Here is a 13,621-nt window from a genome sequence, read left to right as displayed (position 1 = left end):
TCCCAGATGTTTTCCCATGGCAGGAATATTCCAATGAGCGCCTGAAGAAGACCAATGAGATGCTCCGGGGAATAAAACTGTTGAAGCTCTATTCCTGGGAGCACATATTCCACAGCAGCGTGGAGGAGACGCGCCAGAAGGAGATGACCAGCTTAAAGGCGTTCGCTTTATACACTTCCATATCAAGTATGTTTCCCTGTATATTACAGACATCTCTGCCACCCCGTCCTCTTTACACCCCACATAAGTGGCTGCCGATACCCCGCTAGTTCTGCCGCGTACCTCCCGTTATCTCTCTATGCAGCCCCTCCCCCTGCATATAGTTACTCCAGACCCTGTAGGTCCCGTCTGATCTTGCATACTTGAGCAGCATGGTGGCATAGTGGTTAGCATTATTGCCTCACAGCACTGAGGTCATGAATTAAATTCCCAGCCATGGTCTTAACTGAGTGGAGTTTGTATGTTCTCCCCATTTTTGCATGGTTTTCTCACAGGTGCTCCTGTTTCCTTTCTCCAAACAACTCACTTGTACTGCAGGTTGTCGGCTGACAAAAGTAACGAACCCTAGTGTGTATGTGTGTATATAAGGTAGGGAATATAGAGTGTAAGCTCTGCTGGGGCAGAGACTGATGTGAGTGACTAAATGTTATCAATCCCCCCTTCCCCGTCTCTGACTCCATTGATCACAAGAAATACAGTCCCTTGTGTATAATGTGTCAGCGCTTTATAAAGAGGGATAATAGTAGGTTCTTCCAAAGGGGATCCGTTCAATTTGCCGGATGTCAGATCCCGACGGTCAGGATACCAATGCTGGAATCTTGCCAGAAGACAATAATGCCACCTGGAATCCCGGCAAAACAGGACTATTCCCACTCCTGGGAGTCCTTGTGCCCGCCCCTCTGCCGGGATTCTGGTGGGCGGGATGCCGCTATCGGGATATGGACAGCCGGTGTCCCGCCTGACGGTAAATCATAATGAATCCTTACAAAGTACAGCACATCAGTGGCATGCTTCAGCTCACTGCTGCCTAGAGAACGCTCCTGCTTTCCTATATTAGTAATGTTACTGGAGTATGAGAATAAAGTTGTGGAACACGTTCAACAGTGTGTGATTGCGGAGAACAATACACTGATATAAATGTCTGTCAGATCTGAGAGATAGGAACATGAGCGATGAGCAGCGTGAGGCCGCCTAATTCCATTATTCTATTGTCTCCTGCTATCAATCCCAGTGTTTGTTTTCCACAGGACTGTTGTGCGCGTGGTATAAAGGCGATTGCAGGAAAACATTGCCAGCTGCTTCTAAAGCAAACAGTGTCCATCAGCTGGGATACACTGGTGTCGGCCTCTCAGGGCCAGCTGCTGATGTGCAGGGCTGTACGGGCGCTGGGACCCGAATTGCGGCATCTGTGACACACGGGAAACACAGATTACATACCTTAATGTTCTCTAGATTTCCAGATCTAATTCTATAGAGGTTACCACACTTTCGCCGCTAGAGTAGTAATTCCAAAAATGCAGAAGATCCTTTCTCTGACGTCCTAGTGGATGCTGGGAACTCCGTAAGGACCATGGGGAATAGCGGCTCCGCAGGAGACAGGGCACATCTAAAGAAAGCTTTAGGATCACCTGGTGTGCACTGGCTCCTCCCTCTATGACCCTCCTCCAAGCCTCAGTTAGATTTTCTGTGCCCGACGAGAAGGGTGCACACTAGGGGCTCTCCTGAGCTCTTTGTGAAAGTTTTAGTTTAGGTTTATTATTTTCAGTGAGACCTGCTGGCAACAGGCTCACTGCATCGAGGGACTAAGGGGAGAAGAAGCGAACTCACCTGCGTGCAGAGTGGATTGGGCTTCTTAGGCTACTGGACATTAGCTCCAGAGGGACGATCACAGGTTCAGCCTGGATGGGTCACCGGAGCCGCGCCGCCGGCCCCCTTACAGAGCCAGAAGAGCGAAGAGGTCCGGAAAAATCGGCGGCAGAAGACTTTCCTGTCTTCAGATAAAGGTAGGCGCACAGCACCGCAGCTGTGCGCCATTGCTCTCAGCACACTTCACACTCCGGTCACTGAGGGTGCAGGGCGCTGGGGGGGCAGCGCCCTGAGACGCAATAAATCGATAGAAAACCTTTTATGGCTAAAATAAATGCATCACATATAACTCCTGGGCTATATGGATGCATTTAACCCCTGCCAAAACATACAAGAAAACGGATGATAAGGACGCCGAGAAAGGGGCGGAGCCTATCTCCTCAGCACACTGGCGCCATTTTCCCTCACAGCTCAGTTGGAGGGAAGCTCCCTGGCTCTCCCCTGCAGTCACTACACTACAGAAAGGGGTTAAAAAAGAGAGGGGGGCACAAATTAGGCGCAGTATAAACAATACAGCAGCTATAAAGGGAAAAACACTTATATAAGGTTATCCCTGTATATATATAGCGCTCTGGTGTGTGCTGGCAAACTCTCCCTCTGTCTCCCCAAAGGGCTAGTGGGGTCCTGTCCTCTATCAGAGCATTCCCTGTGTGTGTGCTGTGTGTCGGTACGTTTGTGTCGACATGTATGAGGAGAAAAATGATGAGGAGACGGAGTAGAGTGTCTGTAATAGTGTTGTCACCCCCTGGGGGGTCGACACCTGAGTGGATGTACTGTTGAAATTGCGTGACAGTGTCAGCTTTGTATAAAAGACAGTGGTTGACATGAGACAGCCGGCTACTCAGCTTGTGCATGTCCAGACGTCTCATACAGGGGCTCTAAAGCGCCCGTTACCTCAGATACAGACGCCGACACGGATACTGACTCCTGTGTCGACGGTGAATAGACAACCGTGATTTCCAATAGGGCCACACATTGCATGATTGAGGCAATGGAAAAAGTTTACACTCTTCTGATAATATAAATACCACCAAAAAAAAAAGGGGTATTATGTTTGGTGAGGAAAAACTTCCTGTAGTTTTCCTGAATCTGAGAAATAAAATGAGGTGTGTGATGATGCGTGGGTTTCCCCCCGATAACAATTGATAATTTCTAAAAAGTTATTGGCAGTATACCTTTTCCCGCCAGAGGTTAGGGTGCGTTGGGAAACACCCCCTAGGGGGGATAAGGCGCTCACACGCTTGTAAGAACAAGGGCTCTACCCTCTCTGGAGATGGCCGCCCTTAGGGATCCTGCTGATAGAAAGCAGGAGGGTATCCTAAAATGTATTTACACACATACTGGTGTTATACTGCGACCAGCAATCGCCTCAGCCTGGATGTGCAGTGCTGGGTTGGCGTGGTCGGATTCCCTGACTGGAAATTTGATATCCTAGATAAGGACAGTATATTATTGCCTATAGAGCAATTAAAAGATGCATTTCACAGCGGAATATTTACCGACTGGCATCAAGTATAAGTGCGTTGTCCAATTTATACCAGTAAAGTGGTCAGGTGATGCGGATTCCAAACGGCATTTGGAAGTATTGCCTTAACAAAAAAGGGGATGTACCCCAGGTCGCCTCTCAAAATAAGACGCCGTATTATCAGGCGCAGTCCTGGTTGGCAAGCGGACAAAAGGGTTCCTCTTTTCTGCTCGTGACAGAGGGAGAGGAAAATGGCTGCAGAGATCAGCCAGTTCCAAGGAACAGAAACTCTTTTCCGCCTCTGCCAAGCCCTCAGTATGACGCTAGGGCTTTACAAGTTCAGGCACGGTGGGGTCCCGTTCTCAATGAATTTCAGTGCGCAGTGGGCTCACTCGCAAGTAGACCCCTGGATCCTTCAGGTAATATTTCAGGGGTACAAATTGGAATTCGAGACGTATCCCCCTCGCCGTTTCCAAAGGTCTGTTTTACCGACGTCTCCCGCTGACAGGGAGGCAGTTTTGGAAACCATTCACAAGCTGTATTCCCAGCAGGTGATAATCAAGATACCCCTCCTGCAACAGGGAACGGGGTATTATTCCACACTATTGTGGTACCGAAGCCAGACGGCTCGGTGAGACCGATTTTAAAATCTAAAATCTAAAATCTTTGAACACTTGCATACAGAGGTTCAAATTCAAAATTGAGTCACTCAGAGCAGTGATTGCAAACCTGGAAAAAGGGGACTACATGATGTCTCGGGACATCAAGGATGCTTACCTTCATGTCAAAATTTACCCTTCTCACCAAGGGTATTTCAGGTTATGGTACAGAACTGTCACTATCAGTTCGGACGCTGCCGTAGGGATGGTCCACGGCACCCCGGGTCTTTACTGAAGTAATGACCGTAATGATGATATTCCTTCGAAGGAAGGGAATTTTAGTTATCCGTTACTTGGACGATTCCCTGATAAGGGTAAGATCCAGGGAACAGTTGGAGATCGGTGTAGCACTATATCAGGTAGTGTTGCGGCAGCACGATTGGATTCTCAATATTCCAAAATCACAGCTGGTTCCGACGACTTGTCTTCTGTTCCTAGGGATGATCCTGGACACAGTCCAGAAAGAAGGTGTTTCTCCCGGAGGAGAAAGCCAGGGAGTTATCCGAGCTAGTCAGGAACCTCCTAAAACCGAACCAAGTCTCAGTGCATCAATGCACAAGGGTTCTGGGTAAAAATGGTGGCTTCCTACGAAGCAATCCCATTCGGCAGATTCCACGCAAGACTTTCCAGTGGAACCTACTGGACAAATGGTCCGGGTCGCATCTTCAGATGCTTCAGCGGATAACCCTGTCACCGGGGACAAGGGTATCCCTCCTGTGGTGGTTGCAGAGTGCTCATCTTCTAGAGGGCCGCAGATTCGGCATTCGGGACTGGGTCCTGGTGGCCACGGATGCCAGCCTGCGAGGCTGGGGAGCAGTCACACAGGGAAGGAATTTCCAGGGCTTATGGTCAAGCCTGGAGACATCTCTTCATATAAACATTCTGGAACTAAGGGCCATTTACAATGCCCTAAGTCAAGCGAAACCCCTGCTTCAGGGTCAGGCGGTATTGATCCAATCGGACAACATCACGTCAGTCGCCCACGTAAACAGACAGGGCGGCACGGGAAGCAGGGGGGCAATGGCAGAAGCTGCAAGGATTCTTCGCTGGGCGGAAAATCATGTGATAGCACTGTCAGCAGTGTTCATTCCGGGAGTGGACAACTGGGAAGCAGACTTCCTCAGCAGACACGACCTTCACCCGGGAGAGTGGGGACTTCACCCAGAAGTCTTCCACCTGATTGTAAACCGTTGGGAAAAACCAAAGGTGGACATAATGGCGTCCCGTCAAAACAAAAAACTAGACAGATATTGCGCCAGGTCAGGGGACCCTCAGGCAATAGCGGTGGACGCTCTGGTAACACCGTGGGTGTACCAGTCAGTGTATGTGTTCCCTCCTCTGCCTCTCATACCAAAAGTACTGAGAATCATAAGAAGGAGAGGAGTAAGAACTATACTCGTGGTTCCGGATTGGCCAAGAAGGACTTGGTATCCGGAACTTCAAGAGATGCTCACGGACGAACCGTGGCCTCTACCTCTAAGAAAGGACCTGCTCCAGCAGGGGCCTTGTCTGTTCCAAGACTTACCGCGGCTGCGTTTGACGGCTTGGCGGTTGAACGCCGGATCCTGAAGGAAAAAGGCATTCCAGATGAAGTCATCCCTACCCTGGTCAAGGCCAGGAAGGACGTAACCGCAAAACATTATCACCGCATTTGGCGAAAATATGTTGCGTGGTGGGAGGCCAAGAAGGCCCCTACAGAGGAATTTCAACTGGGTCGTTTCCTCCATTTCCTGCAAACAGGACTGTCTATGGGCCTAAAATTAGGGTCCATTAAGGTTCAATTTTCGGCCCTGTCGATTTTCTTCCAAAAGGAACTGGCTTCAGTGCCTGAAGTTCAGACATTTGTAAAAGGGGTACTGCATATACAGCCTCCTTTTGTGCCTCCAGTGGCACCTTGGGATCTCAATGTTGTGTTGAGTTTCCTAAAGTCACATTGGTTTGAACCACTCACCACTGTGGACTTAAAATATCTCACATGGAAGGTGACGATGCTGTTAGCCCTGGCTTCAGCCAGGCGTGTGTCAGAATTGGCGGCTTTATCATATAAAAGCCCTTATTTAATATTTCATTCTGACAGGGCAGAATTGAGGACTTGTCCTCAATTTCTACCTAAGGTGGTTTCTGCATTTCACATGAAGCAACCTATTGTGGTACCTGCGGCTACTAAGAACTTGGAGGATTCCAAGTTGCTTGACGTGGTCAGGGCCCTGAAAATATATGTTTCCAGGACGGCTGGAGTCAGAAAATCTGACTCGCTGTTTATCCTGTATGCACCCAACAAACTGGGTGCTCCTGCTTCTAAGCAGACGATTGCTCGTTGGATTTGTAGTACAATTCAGCTTGCACATTCTGTGGCAGGCCTGCCACAGCCAAAAATCTTAAAATGCCCACTCCACAAGGAGGGTGGGCTCATCTTGGGCAGCTGCCCGAGGGGTCTCGGCTTTACAACTTTGCCGAGCAGTTACTTGGTCAGGAGCAAATACGTTTGTAAAATTCTACAAATTTGATACCCTGGCTGAGGAGGACCTGGAGTTCTCTCATTCGGTGCTGCAGAGTCATCCGCACTCTCCCGCCCGTTTGGGAGCTTTGGTATAATCCCCATGGTCCTTACGGAGTTCCCAGCATCCACTAGGACGTCAGAGAAAATAAGAATTTACTTACCGATAATTCTATTTCTCGTAGTCCGTAGTGGATGCTGGGCGCCCATCCCAAGTGCGGATTGTCTGCAATACTGGTACATAATTATTGTTACCAAAAAATTCGGGTTATTGTTGTAGTGAGCCATCTTTTATAGAGGCTTCTCTATTATCATGCTGTTAACTGGGTTCAGATCACAAGTTGTACAGTGTGATTGGTGTGGCTGGTATGAGTCTTACCCGGGATTCAAAATCCTTCCTTATTGTGTACGCTCGTCCGGGCACAGTATCCTAACTGAGGCTTGGAGGAGGGTCATAGGGGGAGGAGCCAGTGCACACCAGGTGATCCTAAAGCTTTCTTTAGATGTGCCCTGTCTCCTGCGGAGCCGCTATTCCCCATGGTCCTTACGGAGTTCCCAGCATCCACTACGGACTACGAGAAATAGAATTATCGGTAAGTAAATTCTTATTTTTACATGGGTCTTTTCAATCCTCACCATGCATGCGGTGCCTTTAGATGGAAGCGGAGTCCTGTCCTGATGCCAAGAGTATAGTGTCCAAAAGTCCCTTAGTCCAAATGTAGCAAGGAGGGTGCAGTGGTAGTTCAGATTGTGTAGGTGACACAGCCGGTACCACCAACGCATTTCGCTGCTGAAAGGCAGCTTTTTCAAGGTGAAAAAGCTGCCTTTCAGCAGCGAAACGCGTTGGTTTAACTGGCTGTGTCACCTAGACAATCTGATAATATTTAGCGCTGCTATTCCTTTCTTAATCTGTTTTTATGTTAGTAGGTTTGACTAAATACCGACATGTTAGCAGCAGCATTAGAAAAGCTCACCCACAAGCGCCTGATTCCACCTTTTGGTAATCCATTCTTGCTCCTTCTATAGAGACCACAGGGAGACTTGTACCACCAATAAATGTAATCAGTTAGTGACATACCATATAATTATGCTGCTTAAATTATTCGGGGAGATGTATCAAGCCTTGGAGAGAGATAAAGTAGAATGTAATATACTGTGATGGAGACTTTCAAAACAAAATGCTAAACGAGGCTGGTTGCCGTCGATCAACGCCGACGCATTGTATGTCTACCCCAAGGTCATGACGTTCAATGTGTTAGAAACACGGACATTAATAGATCTTACTTAGATGTCTTATAAGGATGAACTATGGAATAGCTGACATGTATCATGCATGCATTTAGAGACTGTAAGCTGGCGAGCAGGGCCCTCTGACCTCTGTTATTACCCAGTCTTGTTTTATTACTGTTTTGTTCCCAGTTGTAAAGCGCAATGGAATATGCTTGTATTATATAACTGTTAGTAAATGAATTAGAGTGTTTAACACGCAGAATGAGTCTTATGAATGGTATATCCTGGGCACGTGTATTGCATGTATGACTTGGCAATGCGTGTCAGGAAACGTTGCGGGACAGATGATGAATTTGATGCGCTAAGGGAAAAAAAATCACTAGAGAACTCTCGCTCCACACACACTTTTATAAATGTAACAGCAACATTAATGTCCCAATAAAGGCCGTACTGCTTCCTAGGAAACGAACACGTGCGTGCGAGTTGGCTGCAGGGCCTGTGGAGCTTCTGGGATAAGGCGGGAGGAAAGTGTGTGGCTTGCGAGATACTAGTGAGGGAGACACAGCAGCTACACGTCATTTTCCACATTGCTTACTCTAGTTCTCAGTACATGTAGAGTATTCATTTCAGAGTGTTGCTCTTGTCATTGTTAATAACATGGTTTAGTTAAAGATGAATGGCTGCAATTAGTAGTAGTAACAGAGGCATGTCCCCAGGGGGCGCTGTGGAATTGTTTTCTATGGATACCTTCTTCTACGGGTTCCATAGGGATCCACAGGGATAACATTGGGGTTATAGGTAGTGGAACGAGTTTGCGCATACATCTATGTAGCACTGTGCTTGCGTCCGTTTAGCGAGTCGGAGGTGCGATGAGGAACCCTGGAGACGCGCTGTCTCAGAAATTTGTTGGAAATGTAGTGAGCGTTCCTGAGCGGTGACAGGGAGGTGGCTTAGAAGATGCACGGAGGTGGTCCATGTTATGGGCGTGTCGCTGATAGTGGTTGGGTACAGAGACACTCAACCGTCACATAGGACGCATCAATCGTATTGCAGCGTCTACGCAGAATCAACCCCTTTGAGTATGTTACCGATAGCCCATAAATGAAAAGATCGCTCCCTGGAGCTGTGTGCACAGGCTGTGGCTATTTTCTCAGTAATGTATTAATCTGGAGAAGGGATAAAGAAGTGATAAACCAGTGATAAGTGCAAGGTGATAACGCACTAGCCAATCATTACGGATTTGAAAAATAACAGGAGCTGACTGGCTGCTGCGTTATCACCTTCCACTTATCACTGCTTCATCACTTCCCCAGGCTTAATACATCTGCCCCTATAGGTGGTAACTTTACTAAAGCTTCTAAAACAGAATTGGTGATGTTGCCCTTAGTATCCAATCAGATGCTGTCTATCATTTTCTAAAAGGCAATAGAGAAATGATAGACAAAATCTGATTGGTTGCTATGGGCAACATCACCAAATCTCTTTTTTAGAAGCGTAAGTAAATTTATCCATGTAATAGATCACCAACAAACAATTGAGTAGTGTGAGTTAATTTCATGTTCCATGTTAACCCCTCAGACACAGGATACGTTAAGCATGCAATAAGATATGTCTGTTATTCATATATTATTTGATTATTGACTATTCTGTATATGATGTCAATGTGTAATCTCCTCTCTTCCCATGTTTCCGCACAGTATTTATGAATGCAGCCATCCCCATTGCAGCTGTGCTTATAGTAAGTATGATGACCACAGACCTTGGAGATCCCTGGGCAGACACCACTGACTGACTGACTGACTGACTGACTGAAAGTTATCCCTCTTTTTCTGTTTTCATTCATAAAGACGTTTGTGGTCCACGTTCACCTTCTGAAGCGCAGCGACTTCTCTCCTGACGTGGCCTTCGCTTCACTTTCACTTTTCCACATCCTTGTGACCCCGTTATTCCTGCTGTCCAGCGTGGTCAGATCCACGGTGAAGGCTCTGGTCAGGTAAGCTGAGATGTACCACGTACCACATCATCCGTACCAAAGACCACCGGTCCTTGTCTGTTCTACTCCCCCCCTCCCCCTTAACAGTGGAGGAGGCACTCTGAGGTGGAGGTTCAGAATGGGTGACTGTTCATCCCTTTGATGTGTTTTTCTCCAAATACCTCAGGGTAAATGGCGGGAAGTATTTGTTCCACTGTGTGTTAGAAAAGTGCATCCAGTGTGATGTTGATGTTGATTTAGTGAGACACGTTTATTGCTGTTTTAGTAGGTTATTCTGCCCTGCAGGGATACTGCTGCTAAATCATTTAGAGATTAGGTCAGTGACTTTCAGTAGAGAAGACTTATTGTAATATCACAACTGCTGTATCCTCAGATCTGAGGCTATTAAGAAGTATACATTTTCATTTCATTGTATGTGACAGTATAAACACCTACATACTAAATGGGGTAATATTAGGGGATTATGTATTGGAAAAAGACTTAGGGGTTCACATAGATAACAAATTAAGCAGCAGTACCCAAAGTAGGAGTGCAGCAAAGAAGGCTGATAAGATATTAGCATGCATAAAACAGGGAATTGATGCAAGGGACGAGAGTATTATACTCCCATTATATAAATCACTAGTGAGGCCTCATCTTGAATACTGTGTGCAATTTTGGGCACCATATTACAAAAAGGATATCCTGGAGCTAGAAAAGGTTCAGAGGCGGGCGACCAAACTAGTTAAGGGCATGGAGATGCTGGAATATGAGGAAAGGCTTGCAAGGCTAGGCATGTTTACATTGGAAAAGAGGAGACTAAGAGGGGACATGATCAACATCTACAAATATTTAAGGGGTCAATACACAGAGCTCGGGAGGGACCTGTTTTCTATAAAATCAGCACAGAGAACACGTGGTCACTCGCTTAGTTTAGAGGAGAGGCGTTTCCGCACTTTGAGGCGAAAAGGTTTTTTCACAGTAAGGACAATACGTGTTTGGAATTCCCTGCCTGAGAGAGTAGTAACGGCAGACTCAGTCAACACCTTTAAAGATGGGTTAGATAAATTCCTATTGGATAAAGATATTCAGGGTTATGGTGCGTAGGCACGCATTATAGTTTATTATAACTAGTCCTAACATAAAAATAACTAGTCCTATAATAAGACTGCATAGGAGACCACAAATAGGTTGAACTCGATGGACAATTGTCTTTTTTCACCCTTAGTTACTATGTTATATACATGTCAATAGCACTGCTACTGTATATCAGTCATTCCGGTAATTATAGCCCAGATACGGAACAAACAGACCCTGACGGTGACTTTTAGTAATTCCCTGCTTTTGGAATACTTTATATAAAACAAATAAAACCACTCCCGAATATACACGTAAGCACTATAGGGCTGTGGGGGGTGCATTAGGTTGACACGGTCATTAGGTCAACGGTTCATAAGGTCGACATGAGTTTTTCACATTTTGTTTACATTTTTGGACTTTTTCATACTTTACGATCCACGTGGACTACAATTGGGAACGGTAACCTTGCCCGAAGCCGCGAGCCATGCGAGGGGACACGGTGCAATAATTGGGGTTCCCCATCACTTTACGAAGAAAAAGACACAAAAAAGTTAAAAAAATCCTTATGTCTACCCTTTGACCTGCTGACCTAGTACATGTCGACCTAATGACCCTGTTGACCTAATGCATGTCGACCTAATGACTGTCGACCCAATGACCTATACCCGGGTTTGACAGGCATTTGTGGCTGGTACTACTACTATTAGCTGTTTGTATGATAGGTTTAGGGTATGCGGTCAAGATCCCGCCGGACGGAATCCCGGCGGCTGGAATACAGACACCGGGATCCTGACCGGCACAATCCCGACATATTCTCCCTCTGTGGGTGTCCACGACATCAGTAGAAGGAGAATAAATTAGTGTGCCCGCAAGGGGCTGCGTTGCGCTCGCCCCCCTGTCGGGATTGTGCCGGTCGGGATCCCGGTGTCGGTATTCCGACCGCCGGGATTCCGTCCGACGGTAATACGTACTGATCCCAGGTTTAGTGGCTGTTTACGCATCAATGGCAGATGAACCGCCAGCCTCTCCATTTACACTTAATGGCTCCCCACTGATTGAGTAGCTGTAGCTAATGGATACTAATTTACTTATATTAACTTTGATTTCGTGCTGTAAAGCCCTGAGGCCCAGATAAATGAAATGATCATTCAGCGATTAGTAAAGTCTGATCAGGTTTCTCCACAGCCAGAGAGGTGATTATGGTCTCAGTCACAGCTTTGTGGCAGCGATCTTCTGTTTGTTCTATAAATCAAAACTAGACTTCTATATGGTAAAATAGCAGCACAGACGCATAGTATTGTACTAATGTATCAAAGGATTGAAGGTACTTAGTGGACACGTGTATTGTATTTGTGGGATCAGGGAGTCACAGTGGGCCTCATCCGTGCTGTACGTTTTCGTACAGCAGCCGATCAGGTCTGAACTGGCCGTCTCAGCTCTGCGATCGCCTCTGCCTGATTGACAGACAGAGGCGTTTGCTGGGCGGGAGGGGGCGGGTCGGCGGTGTTTGGCCGCTGTTTTAGGGGCGCGGTCCGGGCAACGCAGGCGTGGCCGGACCGTGCAAGGGGCGGGCCACGGCGGCTGCGTGACGTCACATGCAGCCGCTGCGACCCTCACAGAGACGAGTAGCTGCCTGTCAGCGCGCTGGAGCTGCGCAGGTAGTTATCTGCTCTTCAAGTACAAAAGCATCGCCGCTGTGCGATGCTTTTGTACTTGTGCGGGGTGGTCGGGCCTGACATGCGGGGCGGACTGGCCCTGTGCTGGGCGTCCCCCCGCATCAGGTCTGAATTAGGCCCGGTGAGTGATGTTATTGTTGGAGCTGCATTCACACAGCTGGTGTGGTCCGTTGATTACTGTGTCATTGTGTTAGGGGTGTCAGTCAAGTATATAAATGTAGATTTATGTGTTAGGGGCGTCAGTCATGTATATAATATAGATTTTTGTGTTAGGGGTGTCAGTCATGTATATACATATAGAGGGTCTTTTTATTGTATTCTTATAATAAAAAGAATTGTAAGGTTACAGGGAATAACACAGTGTATAATAACTGACAATGTTATAGCAGATGCTGGAGATACAGAATAATACAGATCATCCTCCTTCCCTGACCTTATATTACTGATCATCCTCCATCCCTGGCCTAATAATACTGATCATCCTCCATCACTGACCTTATATTACTGATCATCCTCCATCCCTGGCCTAATAATACTGATCATCCTCCATCCCTGACCTTATATTACTGATCATCCTCCATCCCTGGCCTAATAATACTGATCATCCTCCATCCCTGGCCTAATAATACTGATCATCCTCCATCCTTGGCCTAATAATACCCATCCTCCTCCTTCCCTGGCCTAATAATACCGATCACCCCCTATCACTGGCCTAATAATACTGATCATCCTCCTTCCCTGACCTTATATTACTGATCATCCTCCATCCCTGGCCTAATAATACTGATCATCCTCTATCCCTGGCCTAATAATACTGATCATCCTCCATCCTTGGCCTAATAATACCCATCCTCCTCCTTCCCTGACCTAATAGTACCGATCATCCTACTTCCCTGGCATAATAATACTGATCATCCTCCATCCCTGACCTAATAATACTGATCATCCTCCATCCCTGACCTAATAATACTGATCATCCTCCTTCCCTGGCCTAATAATACCGATCACCCCCTATCACTGGCCTAAAAATACTGATCATCCTCCATCCCTGACCTAATAATACCCATCCTCCTCCTTCCCTGGCCTAATAATACCGATCACCCCCTATCACTGGCCTAATAATACTGATCATCCTCCTTCCCTGACCTTATATTACTGATCATCCTCCATCCCTGG

General features: G+C 46.9%; 1 protein-coding gene across 4 annotated transcripts in view; it reads left to right on the top strand.

Moving 5' to 3' along the window:
- ABCC8 (ATP binding cassette subfamily C member 8) overlaps positions 1-13,621 on the top strand; it is a 254,803-nt gene that overhangs the window by 118,955 nt on the left and 122,227 nt on the right. For all 4 annotated transcript variants that reach the window (XM_063944092.1, XM_063944091.1, XM_063944093.1 and 1 more), the window contains 3 exons: positions 24-186; positions 9,415-9,455; positions 9,565-9,710. In XM_063944092.1, the coding sequence (XP_063800162.1) occupies positions 24-186; positions 9,415-9,455; positions 9,565-9,710 (350 nt within the window). The remainder of the gene's footprint in view (positions 1-23; positions 187-9,414; positions 9,456-9,564; positions 9,711-13,621) is intronic.

Source organism: Pseudophryne corroboree, chromosome 11, assembly GCF_028390025.1.
Source record: "Pseudophryne corroboree isolate aPseCor3 chromosome 11, aPseCor3.hap2, whole genome shotgun sequence".
In the NCBI taxonomy this organism is placed as follows: domain Eukaryota; kingdom Metazoa; phylum Chordata; class Amphibia; order Anura; family Myobatrachidae; genus Pseudophryne; species Pseudophryne corroboree.
This window is presented reverse-complemented; position numbering and strand designations above follow the sequence as displayed.